At 42.1% G+C, this 21,005-nt stretch overlaps 1 protein-coding gene and 1 non-coding gene across 2 annotated transcripts in view; both read left to right on the top strand.

Annotated features, from left to right (window-relative positions):
* Nucleotides 1-21,005, top strand: part of LOC106580640 (protein furry homolog) — a 281,327-nt gene that overhangs the window by 83,629 nt on the left and 176,693 nt on the right. Inside the window, exons 15-22 of the mRNA XM_014161918.2 lie at nt 3,349-3,520; nt 3,755-3,887; nt 4,264-4,371; nt 11,623-11,767; nt 11,865-11,975; nt 15,012-15,194; nt 15,582-15,668; nt 19,196-19,455. Of these exons, the coding sequence (XP_014017393.1) occupies nt 3,349-3,520; nt 3,755-3,887; nt 4,264-4,371; nt 11,623-11,767; nt 11,865-11,975; nt 15,012-15,194; nt 15,582-15,668; nt 19,196-19,455 (1,199 nt within the window). The remainder of the gene's footprint in view (nt 1-3,348; nt 3,521-3,754; nt 3,888-4,263; nt 4,372-11,622; nt 11,768-11,864; nt 11,976-15,011; nt 15,195-15,581; nt 15,669-19,195; nt 19,456-21,005) is intronic.
* trnav-cac (transfer RNA valine (anticodon CAC)) lies at nt 5,601-5,674 on the top strand. The gene has a single exon. It is a non-coding gene; the product is annotated as a tRNA-Val (tRNA).

The raw sequence follows: 21,005 nt of genomic DNA, 5'->3' as shown, positions 1-21,005 counted from the left end.
GCAATTCTATAACTAATTTCATGCAATTCTACATACTTTGCCATAGGGTAGAGATATCTGAGTGAGAGTGACTAACAAAATCATTGGGGGCCCCACAGTCGGTAATTCGACCATGATTACTACAAGTTTAGATAGCTGGCCGCTAGACTAACTTACCAAACAAAAAAATGTTGACATGGGCTAATTGACTGTCAGGGACTGACATAACAAGAAAAAAACTTCTGATGCATAATCACATTTCGAAATTGCACCTTGTGTATTCTACTATTCTAACTCTCAACAGTAAATTGAGACCCTGACTACCTGCCGCCCTAGTAACAGACCAGTCTGCTATGGCCCCATAGTAAGAATAGATCTTAATTTAGAGTAACTACGTGTAATGGTTTGCTGCTCTCATCATCAGGTAAAAACGTTTTAGCATTCCTATGGAATTTTACATTGTAATGTATGCAGCAAGTTTCTAGTCCTATTTTATGAAAGCAGTTAATAGGATAACATTGTATATCATCTTAATCAGTTCACATCCATGACTATTCACATGTACATATCCATTTTGACATGTTTGAAGATGCAATACTGCAATTATTGATCATAACATCTTTAGAAATCAGGGATTCAGACAGCTTCTTACCACAATTCTGTGAGTAATTTAACAACTTTATTTATCTGGCACACCTGGCTCATGTGGATGTGTATCTACATCACTGACAGTTTTTGGGGAATACTACAATTATATTTCATACAGGTATAGTCATGTAAAATTGTCCAATAAGACCCCACTGAGTTGTTTAGCTTCCATATTGGAAAAAGGTTTCTGTGGGGTGAATGCGCCCTGTATCTAAAAAAAAAATTAAACCCTGTTCTAGCTGTGAGTGTGCAATTTTGTGTCACCAAAGTTAAAATCCCTAAACATAGCTGCCTCATTACATGGAATTTTTTGTGGGCAAACTTCCAACATTCTATTGTCAATTTTTAAACAATAGTTGTATTTGGTGCTTTCAAAGTTGGTTATGTTATATATCATTTGAAAGGTAGTTTCATGGCCTTTCATAACCACTTTGTAACATCTGCTTCCAACTCACACTCTCAAACACGTAGATCCCCTGAACGCAGCTCACTTTCCAGCCCACTTTCCAGCTCACAAACACGTAGATCCCTGAACGCAGCTCACTCTCCAGATCCCAATAGCCGGAATTTTGATTCCCTGTTCACTCACCTGTAGGTCATTTATCAGTTCAGTTCTTTGCACCCCATCATTGTGAGGTATTGTTTGTTTTGTGACACACTTCTATTCGGAGCTCTGTTTTTCCCGTAATTTAATCCTCCTGTGTATGATAGTTTTGGCCTGCCTCACTAACGACGCCTTTTGCCTATTCCCCGCCTGTACTTTAGCCTATTGGATTTCCTGTTATCAACCTATTGCCTGATCTCCCGGACGATGTTACTAGCCTTTTCCCTGCCTGTACTGTTGCCTTTTTGGACCCCCTGTGTATGACCTGCCTGCCCCTGGACCCAGCTACCTGCCTCCTCCTGTGGCCCTTTACAAATAAACTCCTGCTGCGCCCTGCGCTTGAAACCAGCTCTCTGTCTCCCATCGTGTTCATTACACACTTGTCAAACAAAGTGATATGTACCATAGAGGTCAAAGTTATGTTGACCTGAACATTCCTCCCAGAAATGTGTCTGATGGATAGCTGTGAATCTAAGCTTTCCAATTATGCATGTTTAAAGGGTATAACTTGTTGTATATTGTTGTTTGTCATTGGGTAAAATCCTTATGGGAAGAATGTAAGGGATAGGGGGATGACAGAAAGAGCGATAATACACAGATAGCTACCATTTTTGCAATGCTATCACACATTTTCCAACTTTAGGGACATAGACCTTCAAAAAAATCACTATAAGACATCATCGGCCCAAGTGAGCTCGAGCTGCCCGAACGACTTCCCTGGTTCATGGATTACTATATATAGACAAAAAAAACTGAAAAAACACATAATTCCAAGTGTCAAATACATTATATTCGTGGAGTGCTTTTGTTACAACTATAAAACAAAAAGCATGTGAGTTGGAACACAGTAACTACTTATTTTTATAATGACAAAAAAACAAAAAATACCCAAACCACCAAAACACACGGCCAGCAAGACGCTCAGTGAAATGAAGACAATTTCAGTTGTCTAAACATCAGTATAAGCACCAAGTGTGCTTGTGAATAGTGTGAATAAATCTGCACAAAAGCAATAATGGGATTATGATGAATATGTAGCAGTCAAAAATAGTCCATTATTGTCAGTTATTGGACACATTATTTGGTCATACCATGGATCATTTAACTATTTGATTTTTAATTTACGGACCCCAATTTGTAGAAGAGGACCCCCCTATTTTATAAATGGTTTTATTTGATAAAATATTGAATTTAGCCTATACTACTACAGCCCATAGAAACGCATTGAATAAAACATTCATATATGGCAAAAAAAGATAGTCAAGAGGTTTTGAAGTGTGTGCTATATTTAGAAGATATAAGAAAGCTCAGGAAATATTTTTGTAATTTTTATTCATATTTAACCCCTTATTTTTGTTGGCACAAAACTATCTCCATTAATTTGTATGGGTTACCTTCAGACGAGTCCTGGGACACTTGTGGGGATCGTAGAGCAAAACGGAGAACAACATTGTGATTTGAGAGTCTCATCTTTCCATAGAGTGGCTACAGCCGTTTTCGTGAAAAGACTGTCTTATGGTCTAACAAACATCGCTGTAGCTCGGCCACATTCCACTGCAGATGCGGAAGGCCGACATGTGGATGTGGTGGATTGAGACGCAGCCCAATCTTAAACTGATGGATTTAGATGGGGATTTTTTTGACTGTTACTTAGATTGAAGCACAGGTGCGTCAATAGACTCTTAAGGATTTTTAAGAATGATTACATACTGCATTAAAAGGACCAACATACAGGACTAGATTAAACTTCACTTTGGTCATCCTTGTGGTATTGAGAGATAAATATGGTAATGATTTCACTGATTGCCCTTTATGCAAGATAGTTCCTATAAATAGAGTGCTTTGTTATCCAACTGATCGTGTGTCCTTTCTGTTACCCTGTGAACAGATCCATGTTCATTTCTGCTTGCAGCTATATTTTCTAAATTGTAACGCAATTTTTTAAAGCAGAACTGCATAGAACACATTGAACAATATACCAGATTCAGAATAACAATAAATGTGAAAATAAGTTCCCGTAAAAGGACAATACATGTAATCAATCAATCAATTACCAATCAAATCAGTCATAATATCATGACAATTAACATAACATTCCAGTGTGTGCCTTTGTCCAGAGAATGAATATAGGTCTGAGAGCGTTCCTCGTGATAGCTGACAAGCTCCAGCAGAAGGACGGGGAGCCACCCATGCCCAACACGGGAGCCATGCTGCCTTCGGGCAACACACTCAGGGTAAAGAAGACTTACCTGAGCAAAACACTGACCGATGATGAAGCCAAGGTCATAGGTGGGTCACCAGGTGGACTACCTACTGTTTCTGGTATGTTGTGGATGGTTGGATGGATGGATGGATGTGTGGGTGGAAGGATGGATGGATAATTGGATGGATGGCACAATTCACTACTGGAATTGTTGTGCTGGAATGAAAGGTTGTGTTGTTCACCATGCACCTTCCCATGTAAGTATGCATGAATAGAATAGATCCTGAAACTAAATGATGTTTTCTTCCCCTGTGCTGTAGGTATGTCCCTGTACTACTCCCAGGTGAGGAAGGCCATAGACAATAGCCTAAGACACCTGGACAAGGAGGTGGGCCGATGCTTGATGATGACCAACGTCCAGATGCTCAACAAAGAGCCTGAGGACATGATCACGTACGTGTGCTACTCGGCTGATGTAAAAAGGGCTTTACAAATACATTTGATTGATTGATTTTCCTCTACGCAGTTAGGGTTGTACATTTCCAGAAACGTTCCCAAAGTTCCCAGTTCTCCAGAGTCCTACGACTGGTAATCCTCCAAGTTTCAACTTGGATTGGCCAGGAAAATGGTTTCCTGGTTAGGTCATGTGGTCAGGAAAAAATACAACTAAAGGCCCTATTCTTGATGTACCATGATTTGGCAGTTGTCAAAAATATTTTTGCATGTCATTATTGGGGGACATTTTACTTTGCATATGTAATGACAAACTGAACGGCAGGCGGTTCTGCTGTTGACCTGATCTTGATGTTGTCTCACCTTGTCTTGTCAGAGGAGAGAGGAAGCCGAAGATCGACTTGTTCAGGACGTGTGTGGCGGCCATCCCTCGCATCCTGCCAGACGGCATGTCCAAGCCCGAACTCATAGACCTGCTATCTCGGTGTGTACGTGTGTGCATGTGTGTGCATATCTGCCTGTGTGTGTGTGTGTGTATGTACAGGAAACCCATTGTAATGAATGGGCCAACCCTTCAGGTTTCCCGAAACCTCAGTAACACGATCATGCAGAGGCCCGCTGCTGTCTATTTGACCAGGGCATTCAGATAATTAGGTGTAATTTATCATGCTGAGCCCACTTTAGACCAGGAACCATTCCTATCTTACCTTACTGGAAAAATTCCAATAAACCTCATTATAATCTGGCAGCCTGATTTCATTGAAAACTTTTGTTCAACAATGTGTGTTTTAAGGAGGCAATTATTTAAAGCTAGAATCCTTAATTGAAACAGTAACACAGTGTTCACCCCGCCTGTGTGTTGGTAAAAAGCTGAGGGATGGGCCTGGAGAAATGTAACCCCTTTCAAATTCATTGACAGAGTTATGGATGCAAGGACTGACCATCCATTATAATCAAAATCGTAGTTTTAACCATGTTTTGAGGCTAAATAGTGTTTGTTTATTGTTTACAAATATCAAAATTAACAAGCTTGTATTTTGGGTTTTGATGCGGTATGACAGTTGAACTAAGCTCATGAGATATTTATAAGTTATGTTCATCAAGAATCAATGGGCATATGTCATTTATTTATACAGTACCAGTCAAATGTTTGGACACACCTACTCATCCAGGGTTTTTCCTTATTTTACTCTTTTCTACATTGTAGATTAATAGTGAAGACATCAAAACTATGAAATAACACATATGGAATCATATACTAACCAAAAAACTGTTCAACATATATTTGAGATTCTTCAAAGTAGCCACCCTTTACCTTGACAACAGCTTTGCATACTCTTGGCATTCTCTCAACCAGCTTCATGAGTTAGTCACATGGAATGCATTTCAATTAATAGGTGTGCCTTGTTAAAAGTTAATTTGTGGAATTTCTTTCCTTCTTAATGCGTTTGAGCCAATCAGTTGTGACAAGGTAGGGGTGGTATACAGAAGAAAGCTCTATCAAGATGGCGCCAACAGATAGGGAAGCCGTGCTTTTAGCTCCTAAGCTAAAAGCTTGGCTGTATTTTGTTTTTTTATGTTATTTATTACATAATTAGCCCAGAAATGTTTTTGTGTTATTACATACAGCCAGAAATAACTTTTGGATATCAGAGCAGTGGTAACTCACCAGCATTACGACCAGGAATACAACTTTCCAGAATTGGATCCTTTGTCCCGTGTAGCTCAGTTGGTAGAGCATGGTATTCACAACGCCAGGGTTGTGGGTTCGATTCCCACGGGGGACCAGTACGGGTAAAAAAATAAATAAATAAATAAATGTATGAAATGTATGCACTCATTACTGTAAGTCGCTCTGGATAAGAGCGTCTGCTAAATGACTAAAAATGTAAAAAAATTTAAAAATGTTCGTACCCCCCAGGGCAATTGAACTGATTCCAGAGGCTGATTCTAGTCCAAGTTAGGAGGCCTTCACACCCCCTACCGCTTCTGAGTATATTACTCGCTAATGTTCAGCCTCTGGATAATAAAGTTGATGAGCTCAGGGCGAGGATCTCCTTCAAGAGAGACATCAGGGATTGTAACATACTCTGTTTCAGGGAAACATGGCTCTCTCGGGATATGCTGAGTCTGTACAGCCAGTTGGGTTCTCAGTTCATCGTGTAGACAGGAATAAAGATCTCTCCGGGAAGAAGAAGGGCAGGGGTGTATGTTTCATGATTAACTACTCATGGTGTGATTGTGATAACATACAGAAACTCAAGTCCTTTTGTTCACCCGACTTCGAATACCTTACGATCAAATGCCGACCCATATTACCTCCCGAGAGAATTCTCTTTGGTTAAAGTCACAGCCGTGTATATTCCAACTCAAGCCGATACCACGACAACCCACAAACAACTACACTGGACTCTATGCAAACTGGAAACTACATATCCTGAGGATGCATTTATTGTAGCCGGGGATTTTAACAAAGCTAATGTGAGGAAAATGCTACTGAAGTTCTACCAAAACATTGACTGTAGCACTCGCTCTGCAAAAACATTGAACCACTGCTACTCAGCTTTCCGAAATGCCTACAAGGCCCTTCCCCGCCCTCACTTCGGCAAATCAGATCATGACTCCTTTTTGGTCCTCCCCTTATATAGGCAGAAACATAACAGGAAGTACCCGTGCTATGGCCTATTCAACGCTGGTCTGACCAATCGGAATCCATGCTTCAAGATTGTTTTGATCACTCGAACTGGGATATATTCCGGGTATCCTCGGATAATAACATTGATGTATACATGGACACGGGGACTGAGTTCAACAGGAAGTGTAGAGCAGATGTTGTTCCAAGTGTGACTATTAAAACATACCCAAACCAAAAACCGTGGATAGATGGCAGCATTCGCGCTAAACTGAAAGCACGAAACACTGTATTGAAACATGGCAAGGTGACTGGGAATATGGTAGAATAGAAAACAGTGTCGTTATTCCCTCAGTAAGGCAATCAAGCAGGCAAAACGTCAGTACAGAGACAAAGTGGAGTTGCAATTCAACGGCTATAACACGAGACGTATGTGGCAGGGTCTACAGACAATCACAGACTACAAAGGGAAAACCAGCCACGTCGCGGACACCGACGTCTTGCTTCCGGACAAGCTAAACACCTTTTTCGCCCGCTTTGAGGATAACACAGTGCCACTGACATGGCCAGCTACTAAGGACTGTGGGCTCTCCTTCTCTATGGTCGACATAAGTAAGACATTTAAGCGTGTTAACCCTTGCAAGGCTGCCGGCCCAGACGGCATCCCTAGCCACGTCCACAGAGCATGTGCAGACCAGCTGGCTGGAGTGTTTACGGACATATTCAATCTCTCCCTATCCCAGTCTGCTGCCCCCACATGCTGATGTCCACCATTATTCCTGTACCCAAGAAAGCAAAGGTAACTGAATAAAATGACTGTCGCCCCATAGCACTCACTTCTGTCATCATGAATTGCTTTGAGAGACTAGTCAATGATCATATCATCTCCACCCTACCTGTCACCCTAGACCCACTCCAATTTGCATACCGCCCCAATAGATCCACAGACGATGCAATCGCCATGGCACCCTCACAATCCCATCTGGACAAGAGGAATACCTAAGAAGGCTGTTCATTTACTATAGCTCAGCATTCAACACCATAGTACCCTCCAAGCTCATCATTAAGCTCGGGGTCCTGGGTCTGAACCCCGCCCTGTGCAACTGGGTCCTGGACTTCCTGACGGGACGCACCCAGGTGGTGAGGGTAGGAAACAACATCTTCGCTGATCCTCAACACAAGGGCCCCACAAGGGTGCGTGCTCAGCATCCTCCTGTACTCCTTGTTGACTGCGTGGCCATGCATGCCCCCAACTCAATCATCAAGTTTGCAGACGACACAACAGTAGTAGGCCTGATAACCAACAATGACGAGACGAGTTTCCTGGAAGTGTGGTGCCAGGAAATTAACCTCTCACTCAACGTCAACAAAACAAAGGAGCTGATCGTGGACTTCAGGAAACAGCAGAGGGAGCATCCCCCATCCACATCAATGGGACCACAGTGGAGAAGGTGTAAAGCTTCAAGTTCCTCGGTGTACACATCACTGACAAACTGAAATGGTCCACCCAGACAGACAGTGTGGTGAAGAAGGCACAACAGTGCCTTTTCAACCTCAGGAGGCTGAAGAAATTTGGCTTGGCACCTAAAATCCTTGGCACCTAAAACTTTTACAGATGCACAATTGAGAGCATCCTGTCGGGCTGTATCACCGCCTGGTACGACAACTATACCACCTGGTACGGCAACTACACCGCCCGCAACCACAGGACTCTCCAGAGGGTGGTGAGGTCTGCTCAACGCATCTGCCGTCCAGGACACCTACAGCACCCGATGTCACAGGAAGGCCAAAAAGATCAAGGACAACAAGCACCCGGGCCACTGCCTGTTAACCTCGCTATCATCCAAAAGGCGAGGTCAGTACAGGTGCATCAAAGATGGGACCGAGAGACTGAAAAACAGCTTCTATCTCAAGGCCATCAGACTGTTAAATAGCCATCACTAGCACCTTAGAGGCTGCTGCCCTATATACATTCACTTGAAATCACTGGCCACTTTAATAATGTTCACATATTTTGCATTACTCATCTCATATTATATTCTATTCTACTATATTTTAGTCTTTGTCAGTCTGACATTGCTCGTCCAAATCTTTATATATTCTTAATTCCATTCCTTTACTTTAGATGTGTGTATTGTGTGTTTTGTTGTGAAATTGTTAGATATTACTTATTAGATATTACTGCACTGTTGGAGTTAGAAACACAGCATTTCACTACACCCGCAATAACATCTGCTAAACATGTATGTGACCAATAAAATTTGATTTGATTTGATAAAAGGCCAAGTCCATATTGTAGCAAGAACAGCTCAAATAAGCATAGCGAAATAAACAACAGTCCATCATTACTTTAAGACATGAAGGTCAGTCAATCTGGAAAATGTGCACTCGCAAAAACCATCAAGTGCTATGATGAAACTGGATCTCATGAGGACCGCCACAGGAAAGGAAGACCCAGAGTTACCTCTGCTGCAGAGGATAAGTTCATTAGAGTTACCAGCCTCAGAAATTGCAGCCCAAATAAATGCTTCAGCGTTCAAGTAACAGACACATCTCATCATCAACTGTTCAGAGGAGACTGCATGAATCAGGCCTTCATCGTCAAATTGCTGCAAAGAAACCACTACTAAAGGTCACCAATAACAAGAAACACGAGCAATGGACATTAGACCAGTGGAAATCTGTCCTTTTGGTCTGATGAGTCCAAATATGAGATTTTTGGTTCCAACCGCCGTGCCTTTGTGAGATGCAGAGTAGGTCAACGGATGATCTCCGCATGTGTGGTTCCCACTGTGAAGCATGGAGGAGGAGGAGGTGTGATGGTGTGGGGGTGCTTTGCTGGTGATGCTGTAGGTGATTTATGTAGAATTCAAGGCTCACTTAATCAGCATTGCTAACACAGCATTCTGCAGCGATACTCCATCCCATCTGGTTTGCGCTTAGTGCCACTATCATTTGTTTTTCAACAGGACAATGACACAAAACACACCTCCAGGTTGTGTAAGAGCTATTTGACCAAGAAGATGAGTGATGGAGTGCTGCATCAGATGACCTGGCCTCTACAATCACCCAATCTCAAACCAATTAGATGGTTTGTGATGAGTTGGACCATAAAGTGAAGGAAAAGGAGCCAACAAGTGCTCAGCCTATGTGGGAACTCCTTCAAGACTGTTAGAAAAGCATTCCTCATGAAGCTGGTTGAGAGAATGCCAAGTGTGCAAAGCTGTCATCAAGGCAAAGGGTGGCTACTCAAATATAAAATATACTGCTCAAAAAAATAAAGGGAACACTTAAACATCACAACCTAGATCTGAATGAAAGAAATAATCTTATTTAATACTTTTTTCTTTACATAGTTGAATGTGCTGACAACAAAATTACACAAAAATTATCAATGGAAATCCAATTTATTAACCCATGGAGGTCTGGATTTGGAGTCACACTCAAAATTAAAGTGGAAAACCACACTACAGGCTGATCCAACTTTGGTGTAATGTCCTTAAAACAAGTCAAAATGAGGCTCAGTAATGTGTGTGACCTCCACGTGCCTGTATGACCTCCCTACAACGCCTGGGCATGCTCCTGATGAGGTGGCGGATGGTCTCCTGAGGGATCTCCTCCCAGACCTGGACTAAAGCATCCGCCAACTCCTGGACAGTCTGTGGTGCAACGTGGCGTTGGTGGATGGAGCGAGACATGATGTCCCAGATGTGCTCAATTGGATTCAGGTCTGGGGAACGGGCGGGCCGGTCCATAGCATCAATGCCTTCCTCTTGCAGGAACTGCTGACACACTCCAGCCACATGAGGTCTAGCATTGCCTTGCATTAGGAGGAACCCAGGGCCAACCACACCAGCATATGGTCTCACAAGGGGTCTGAGGATCTCATCTCGGTACCTAATGGCAGTCAGGCTACTTCTGGCGAGCACATGGAGGGCTGTGCGGCCCCCAAAGAAATGCCACCCCACACCATGACTGACCCACCGCCAAACCGGTCATGCTGGAGGATGTTGCAGGCAGCAGAACGTTCTCCATGGCGTCTCCAGACTCTGTCACGTCTGTCCCGTGCTCAGTGTGAACCTGCTTTCTTCTGTGAAGAGCACAGGGCGCCAGTGGCGAATTTGCCAATCTTGGTGTTCTCTAGCAAATGCCAAACGTCCTGCACGGTGTTGGGCTGTAAGCACAACCCCCACCTGTGGACGTCGGGCCCTCATACCACCCTCATGGAGTCTGTTTCTGACCGTTTGAGCAGACACATGCACATTTGTGGCCTGCTGGAGATCATTTTGCAGGGCTCTGGCAGTGCTTCTCCTGCTCCTCCTTGCACAAAGGCGGAGGTAGCGGTCCTGCTGCTGGGTTGTTGCCCTCCTACGGCCTCCTCCACGTCTCCTGATGTACTGGCCTGTCTCCTGGTAGCGCCTCCATGCTCTGGACACTACGCTGACAGACACAGCAAACCTTCTTGCCACAGCTCGCATTGATGTGCCATCCTGGATGAGCTGCACTACCTGAGCCACTTGTGTGGGTTGTAGACTCCGTCTCATGCTACCACTAGAGTGAAAGCACCGCCAGCATTCAAAAGTGACCAAAACATCAGCCAGGAAGCATAGGAACTGAGAAGTGGTCTGTGGTCCCCACCTGCAGAACCACTCCTTTATTGGGGGTGTCTTGCTAATTGCCTATAATTTCCACCTGTTGTCTATTCCATTTGCACAACAGCATGTGAAATTTATTGTCAATTAGTGTTGCTTCCTAAGTGGACAGTTTGATTTCACAGAAGTGTGATTGACTTGGAGTTACATTGTGTTGTTTAAGTGTTCCCTTTATTTTTTTGAGCAGTGTATATTTAGATTTGTTTAACACTTTTTTGGTTACTACATGATTCCATATGTGTTATTTCATAGTTTTGATGTCTTTACTATTATTCTACAACGTAGAAAAACCCTTCAATGAGTAGGTGTCCAAACTTTTGACTGGTACTGTGTGTCAAAAACTTTATATAGCAATTAAGGATTTCAACTTTAAGTAGAATTTAGTGAACTGAGCAATACATAAATAGTTGCCTCTTTAAAACGCACATTGTGTGTATTATTTTTCTCCCAGGTTGACGATTCACATGGACGACGAGCTACGCCTCATAGCCCAGAACTCCCTCCAGAGTTTACTGGTAGACCTCCCTGAGTGGCGTGATGACGTCCTGTTTGGCTTTACCAATTTCCTGTTGCGGGAGGTTCAGGACAGCCACCAGGTACAGATGGATGGATGGGTTAATGTATGGATAGCTGGCTTGATGAGTTGATTTCTTGATTGATTGACTAATTTATTGACTAATTGATTGATTGCAGGCCCTACTGGACAACTCTCTCCGGCTGCTGCTCCAGCTGTTGACCCAGTGGAGACTGGCTCTGTCAGCCCCAGAGAAGGGCTGCGACACAGCCAAGATACGCCCAGAAGAGGTACAGTAAACAGAGATAGGCTGTCTAACATTTCCTTATTGCTCTTACAGTGGAGATATAGGCTGGGAGGTGTAATGAGTAGCTACATTAAGTGCCTGTATGTTTACGTAGTGCTGAGCGATTAGGTCTTTAAACAACTAATTGACCGATGTCGGATCAATTATTTGAATTACATTTTGTTCCGTTTCTTTTTGTGAGCTCGATGTGTAGTTTCTGTAGAGATAAATCTGATCAAGCCTGAACTGTGCAATGTAGTAGGGAGTTGTAGTTTCCAACAGGTCAATATTCTACACAGTTTAGAGCAGGACATGTGTTAATTAACTACTATGACCATAATTCATTGTGCACCCGCTTAAACTTGTCCGGTCTGTGCAGAGACACAGATGCCTCTTTGTCACGATAATTTTTTCCCAATGTTCTAACCGAACTATTTTATAGCTTTGACCAATTCACCCGAGGTTGTAAATCCCGGGTTCAAAATAAGAAGAGCTCTGAAGTCAAAAATGCATACAGTCATTTTATAGCTCCCACCCCCCACCTACACACACACACACACACACACACACACACACACACACACACACACACACACACACACACACACACACACACACACAGTTTATCACTTGTCTACCAGCCTAAGCCTCCCTAGATTAGAGGGGCCTTGGAAAGGTCCTCTTTCCTGTTATCAGTTTTCAGAGTTACAACCAGGCCATGTGTAGTTCAATTGGCCTTTGTTTTCTCAACCATACATTTCTCACCCTTAACTTGTCTCACACATGCATTATTGGATTATAGTCTTATAATTCTAATACATTTCACATAGTCTTATAATTCTAATACATTTCACATAGTCTTATACATTTCAGGGTGGAATTCTTTAGTCATTACTTTAAACATATAAATTCCCTTATCACTCTTTCAAAAGAACTGGGAACTCTGAAAAATACGAGATCAAATCATGAGGTCAGTGATCTTCAGGTCTGAAAGTCAGAGCTTTAGAAAGAGGCCCGAGTTCCTGAGTTGGTTTTTCGAGAAGGGATGACCGTTCAAATAGATTGTTCCCAATCGGAGTTCCCAGTTTTTTTTTGAACGCACTGATGTCGGAAGGTGGAGATTTCTGAGTTCCCAGTTCCGAGTTCCCAGTTGTTTTGAACCCGGCAAGAGACTGAGAGAAGATCGAGAGGGAAAGAAAGCAGTTGCTTTGCAAGCTTGAAAACACATGATCTAAGTGACTGATAGTTGGTATTCAGTATGCCTTATTTACGTTGAAGAACTACTTAAATTGTGATTTTGTCAGACAGCATAGGCAGCAGCTCCAGATGATGACTTGGAATGAAATAAAATTAATCAAATGGAACAAATATTTTATTAAAGTAATGTGAATAAGTTATGGTTAATACGTGATAAGCAGTAATGAGCAGGCACTACCATCATGGGACTTTTATTAATTATTTTATGCAACATTTATCAACATTATCAACATTTACTGGGGGGAGGGGTTGTCCCAAATGGGGACAAATAACCCTGATTTACATTCGCTCTTCTGCTCGTATTTTCCCTATAAAACAATGGCTTGACTTACTTTTGATATTACCCTAATGAAGTTAAGAAACGTTTGTGAAGGTTTGGTATGGTGTGGCTATTATTAAGCTTTAGCTACTGCAGGCCTATAATATGAAGGCAGTGTGCCTCGGCGCTCCAACTGACTCTGACAGTTAAACTTGAGGTAAGGAAGACCCTTTCAGGACAACCAGAGTTACTCCTGTAATCTAACAATATAATGCTTATCTTTATACAAAATATTTGAATAAAAAATTAACTAATTACCCTCCTTCTGTACTCTATATCTGAATAGCAGACACAGTTGCCATCTGACATGAAGAAATACATGTCGGTATCATAGCATGCCACAGGCAAATCTCTATCTCTCTGGGGTAAGGCCTAAGCTTCTCTTAGTTTATATAGGCTATATATGTATATCATACAGTGAACACCTACGCCATTGCATGCAATGCCCTGATACTATAAATGCACTGCTAAAATCTCTGACAGCTGAGCCTACCCCCCCACTCCCCAAAAAATAGGCTAGAACGTTTTGCATATGCTACATATTGAAACAGAAGGAATCGTGTTTTTGTCATTTGTTATAGGCTGTTTTTAAGGACACGTAAAATGTGGCTCACTTGGCTAACAGCCCTCGTTTATTGATGGTGCTGGCTGTGCCAGGTTGGATCTGAATGCATATGGATGTATGTTACATTTATCAAATGTCCGGTAAATTAAAATCTTCCCGTCATGTAGGTTCAGCGCTACATTTACTAAAGGAAATTCTTCCTAAAGGAATATTTTTTGAATATTCACATGAAAATCTGTCACCAATTGGATGGAAACCTAGCTATTATAGACACCCTAAAGACTCTTGCAAGTGAGCTAGTCCAGTGTCACTTTGATTATGCCTGCACATTATGGTTCACCAGCAGCCCCAGAACATCTAAAGAATAAGCTACCAGCCAAACAAGCTTGTAAGAATTGTACTTGTTTTTGTGTAAAAAAATAAAAATAGGGACCACAGTGGAAATAACTACCCGACTTTATTGTGCAATCCCGGGATCTACGGTTATAAACAGTGTTGTTATAGTTATTTGTGGTCGTAAACATTATTTGGAGTTAATTGTATGAGGAGGAAGGGTGTTCGATTTATTTACAGTACAAGGGGATGGTCATATGAAAATATATTTCATGTTGGGGAGGGGGGTGTATTTTTGTTTATGACACTGGGTTGGAACCCCCACCCCCCTGAAACAGAATTCAAAAACCGTGATGTTTTATCAATGAACTTAATAAACCAAACCGACCTAAAAAAAAAGCACTAATCGCTCAGCACTAGTTTAAGGTAAGGGCACGGTTTCTGTTTATTCAGAAAGGAATACAAATATGTGTCAATGCCCCTTCTAGTTCTGGCGCTGTTGTGAGTGCGCCATGCTCTTCTAATGAGATGTTGTTGTTTGAACCTGTGTCCGCTGTATGTTGTAGCTGTTGCAGTTGGGCTCCAGCCAACGCGTGTCGGTGGAACACGGACCCCACTCCACAGTGCTGCACGCCATCGAGGGCCTGGCCTTGCTGCTGCTCTGCTCCTGTCAGCTCACAACGCGCAAACTGGCCATGGCAATTCTCCGGGAGATACGCAGCCTGTTCCTCGCCATCGGACAGGCTGAGGTAAGGGTGAGAGGGGGAGGGTCAGGAACCATCACATCCAAAAGGCTATTTTCTGGACATGTAACTTGTGCAGAGCGTGAGACACCATTCATTTCATGAGAGGTATGCACTGCTCAGCGTAAAATGTCCCGCTCTTTTTTTTCTTCAAGAATTCAATGCATGTCTCACGCCCCAAGAGCGCTTGATAAAGTGGCTTGCGCTCTTCTCACACTGTCAACAAGTTACAGGTCTAATGTAAACAGCTAAAAACCTACTGTTTTCTCGAAGCCCCAGTGTAGCTCCATAGTAAAGCTGATTAACTGGAAAGTTAACCAGTAAATCGTGTGCTGGTTACGGAGTATTGCACCAGAGTTGGTTGAACATGATGGATTCTGTGATACCTTACAGGATGATGACAAACCCATGATAGAGGTCATGGACCAACTGAGCCTGGCGGTTCTGGAAAGTTTTGTCCATGTGGCAGCGTCAGATACGGTGAGCATTTCTCCCTGTTGCACTCTGTGTGTGTGTTTTAGAGGGAGAACAGGAGGCAGAGGGTGGGGGTGGAGAGAGAGAGGGGAGACTGAAGGCCTCAATGTGTACTGATACAGTATAGCTTCTGTGTAAATCTGGCTGCATTTTGCTCGTCTAAGTAATCCACTTATTTTGTGTACGATTTCTCACATTTCATAACTTTGTTATTACTCCAGACAGTGATTCAGGATGGGTATTACAGCCCAGTCCGCTTAACATACAGTGCATTCGGAAAGTATTCAGACCCCTTGACTTTTTCAACATTTTGTTACGTTACAGCCTTATTCAAAAATTGATTAAATTGTTTATTTTCCTCATCAATCGACATACAATACAAAGCAAAAACAGATTTTTAGAAAAAAACATATCACATTTACATAAGTATTCAGACCCTTTACTCAGTACTTTGTTCAAGCACATTTGGCAGTGATTACAGCCTCGAGTCTTCTTGACGCTACAAGCTTGGCACACCTGTATTTGGGGAGTCCCTCCCATTCTTCTCTGCAGATCCTCTCAAGCTCTGTCAGGTTGGATGGGGAGCATCACTGCACAGCTATATTCAGGTCTCTCCAGAGATGTTTGATCAGATTCAAGATCGGGCTCTGGCTGGGCCACTCAAGGACATTCAGAGAACTCCTGCGTTGTCTTGGTTGTGTGCTTAGGGTTGTTGTCCTGTTGGAAGGTGAACCTTCACCCCCAGTCTAAGGTCCTGAGTGCTCTAGAGCAGGTTTTCATCAAGTATCTCTCTGTACTTTCATCTTTCCCTCAATACTGACTAGTCTCCCAGTCCCTGATGAAAAACATCCTCACAGCATAATGCTGTCACCACAATGCTTCACCGTAGGGATGGTGCCATGTTTCCTCCAGACGTGACACTTGGCATTCAGACCAAAGAGTTCAATCTTTGTTTCATCAGACAATATAATCTTGTTTCTCATGTTCTGAGAGTCCTTTAACCCCTGGTCGGGGACGGACATCCAGCGAAAAATCCTATCGCCATTAGCATAACAAAATGTAATATTATTTTTTTTTTCAAATATAGGACTATGTTATATCGTTTTATAGATACACCTCTCCTGAATCGAACCACGTTGTCCGATTTCAAAAAGGCTTTACAGCAAAAGCAAAACATTAGATAATGTTAGAGGAGTATATCGTAAAAGTAGCCACATAGCCATTTTCCGACCAACCACATGCATCACAAATAACCAAAAAACAGCTAAATGCAGCACTAACCTTTGACAATCTTCATCAGATGACACTCCTAGGACATCATGTTACACAATACATGCATTCTTTTGTTCGATAAAGTTCATATTTATATATAAAAACAGCATTTTACATCGGCGCGTAACGTTGACGTGAACTATTTTCCCTCAAATGCGTCCGGTGAAACAGCGCTACAATTTACTAAATTACTATTCAATTTTTTTTTTAAATGTAATATTGTCATTCTAAGATTTATAGATTAGCATCTCTTGAAAGCACCTGCAATGCCAGATTTAAAAATAACTTTACTGGGTAATCACACTTTGCGATAAAAGGGGATGCGATACTCAGAAAAATAGGCTACCGTTACAGGTCAGCGCCATCTTGGAACAATCGCATATCAAATCTACTCTTGTATACTATTGTCAATAATCCCTTACCTTTGATTATCTTCATCAGAAAGCACTTCCAGGAATCCCAGGTCCACAACAAATGTATTTTCGTTCGAAAAAGTTAATCCTTTACGTCCCAATAGCTTGTTCTTGTTAGCGCGTTCTGAAGGCTGCACCAAAAGTTCCGTCGGCCGCGGGACTCCTCTTTCAATAAAATGCATTTTTTTTTTTTTAGGTTCGTTCAAACATGTCAAACGTTGTATAACATAAATCTTTAGGGCCTTTTTCAACCAGAGCTCCAATAAGATTCAAGGGGGACGATTGCATTGTCTTTCAAAACGTTTCGAAAGGGGAGGGTAGCCAGGGGCGCCGGCGTCATAATGGTGATGGCCCTCCTCATGTGACCACTTTCCACAGCGTCTCATTCAGTCAGTTTTCACAGTAGGAGACTCAAACCACTTTGTAAAGACTGGGGACATCTAGTGGAAGCAATAGGAAGTGCTCAATGAACCATTGCTCACGGTGTGATTTATAGGCAAAGTGATGAAGTTGAGTCCGCAATTCAGAATTCCACATCCTGTTACGATCGGTCTCGGGGTTTTGACTGCCATATGAGTTCTGTTATACTCACAGACACCATTCAAACAGTTTTAGAAACTTTAGGGTGTTTTCTATCCACAAGTATTAATTATATGCATATCCTAGCTTCTGAGTTTGAGTAGGAGGCCGTTTAAAATGGGCATTCTTTTCAAAAATCGCTGTAGCGCCCCCTATCCTAGGCGACCGTCAAGAGGTTAAGTGCTTTTTGGCAAACTCCAAGCGGGCTGTCATGTGCCTTTTACTGAGGAGTGGTTTCCGTCTGGCCACTCTACCATAAAGGCCTGATTGGTGGAGTTTTGCAGAGATGATTGTCCTTTTGGAAGGTTCTCCCATCTCTACAGAGGAACTCTGGAGCTCTGTCAGAGTGACCATCGGGTACATGGTCACCTCCCAGACCAAGACCCTTCTCCACCAATTGCGCCGTTTGGTCAGCTCTAGGAAGAGTCTTGGTGGTTCTAAACGTATTGCATTTAAGAATGATGGAGGCCACTGTGTTCTTGGGGACCTTCAATGCTGAAGACATTTTTTTGGTACCCTTCCCCAGATCTGTGCTTCGACACAATCCTGTCTCGAAATTCTACAGACAATTTCTTCGACCTCATGGCTTGGTTTTTTCTCTGACATGCACTGTCAACTGTGGGACCTTATATAGACAGATGTGTGCCTTCCCAACTCATGTCCAATCAATTGAATTTCCCAAAGGTGGACTTCAAATCAAGCTATAAGAAACAACTCAAGGATGATCAATGGAAACAGAATGCACCTGAGCGCAATTTCGAGTCTCATAGCAAAGGTTCTGAATAGTTATGTAAATAAGGTTGTTTTTTATTTTGTATACATTTGTACAAATTTCTGAAAACCTGTTTTTGCTTTGTCATTATAGAGTATTGTGTGTAGTTTGATGAGGGGGAAAAAACGATTTCATTCATTTTAGAATAGGTCTGTAACATCACAGAATGTGGGAAAAGTCAAGGGGTCTGAATACTTTCCGAATGCACTTTACCGTCAAGTGATCTGGTTAGCTTCCATTAATCACGTTAGTGATTTGTATGAACAATCTGCTCACTGATCATAGAATTGTGGATGGCAGTTTTCGCCTGGTTCTAGAACTGCAATTGAAATTTCAGTTGAACCTAAAAAAATTGCATTCATTTTTTATGATTTCTAAAATAAAGTCTATAGCCTTTAATTGTAATTGAAGATCATTTCCTGAATTGACTGAAACCTCTAACCCTCGACCTCTAACCCCTGACCCTCCTGTCTCCCAATCCCCAACCCCCTTTTTAGGCCACTCTTCCGTTGGGCCACCAAGTGGACCTGCAATGGCTGCTTGAGTGGAACTCCATGCTGGTCAACAGCCACTATGACATCCAGAGCCCGTCCCACGTGTGGATCTTTGCCCAGTCGGTCAAGGACCCCTGGGTGCTCTGTCTCTACAGCCTGCTGCGCCAGGACCACCTGCCCAAACACTGCCCCACCGCCCTTAGCTACACCTGGTCCTACGTCTTCACACGCATGCAGCTGCTCATGCCCCTGGTGGACCCCACGTGAGTACTGCTAAATTCTGTTCCTGATTGAAAAGAATAGATCTTTCCCCATGTTGGATTTGATTTATTGTACAGATTGAGTACAGCACAGCCCCAGAGGATAACACATCAAAGTATTGAACAAAAGTTTATTTTACAATGTGGATCTTGATGTAAGAAGATAGATGGATAGATAATCCATAAAAATGAAATGGACAGCACTCTAAGGGGCGGTTTCCCGGACACAGAGTAGGCCTAGTCCTTTGCCCTTATCCACAAAGCATCTCTGAAAAAGGTCCTAGGAATCCTATTAAAACTTGTTTTTGGACACAAAAGAAATCTCAGCTCACAGTAGGATGTGAAGACACTGCCCAGACAAACTCTGAGCCAGGAGTAAAATAAACTGATAGAAGTTTTTCAGCTGGTAATCACAACAGTTTGAGGTACTGCAAAGAACATATATTGACTCTCATTGACATTGTTGCAAATGATGGGGAATAACCAATCACGATGATGCATCGGCAGCTGTGAACTCTATAGGACACTTCAGACAACCACAGTGAATGTGACTACATCAAATCTTGCAATGGTAAAGCTTTTGATTGAACTTTGCCCACTCTTAATTCTTGCCCAATATGTTGGAATGCATAACCCTTTTTTTTGGTACAAATTCTGATATTTTGAGTAATGTGATTGGCATATTGCACTCAATCATACAGTATGACTGTTGTTAAACACATACTTTTTATACATACAAGACACGCACCTGATGCGCATGCACCCGCTTACATATTTGTTACTCCGGAAAGGGTAAGTGTCAACATGCTGACATATCTAAGCCTTTATACTTAGGTATGAATGAAGCCACATATTTTCTGAAATGTATCATATCCTTAGTCGTTACCTGATCATTTATGTAATCGTATTCCTTACATGATATGTAATATTCGTCCTCATATGTCTGATCGAAAATGGGCTAAAGCTCATAAAATATCAATTTTACCTGTTCAGGCAGCAAAAATCATTGTGCTTCTTCACATGAAGGTGACATATGAGCATACATTTGTACCATATTCAGTAGTAGGCTATACAAGGCATGGACAGGCAAACATCGTCATACATGTATTTAATCCAGGTTGCTATTTCCAAAGCACATCTCTACTATTTCTGTTTGAAAAATGCAGCATAGCAAATCCACATTTTTGTGTATGTGTACTTTACTTCACTATTTATATTTTTGACTACTTTTACTTCACTACATTCCTTAAGAAAATATTGTACTTTTTACACCATAAATTTTCCTTGACACCCAAAAGTACACGTTACATTTTGAATGCTTATTAGCAGGACAGGAAAATAGTCCAATTAAAGCACTTATCAACCAAACACACCTGGTAATCCCTACTGCCTCTGATCTGGCAGACTCACTAAACACACATGCTTCATTTGTAAATTATGTCTGAATGTTGGAGTGTGCCCCTGACTATCTGTAAATAAAAATATATATTTAAAAACATTTAAAAAATCATTTAAAAAAATTGTGCCATCTGGTTTGTTTAATATAAGGAATT

The sequence above is a fragment of the Salmo salar genome, chromosome ssa20 (assembly GCF_905237065.1).
Source record: "Salmo salar chromosome ssa20, Ssal_v3.1, whole genome shotgun sequence".
Taxonomy (NCBI): Eukaryota; Metazoa; Chordata; class Actinopteri; order Salmoniformes; family Salmonidae; genus Salmo; species Salmo salar.
This window is presented reverse-complemented; position numbering and strand designations above follow the sequence as displayed.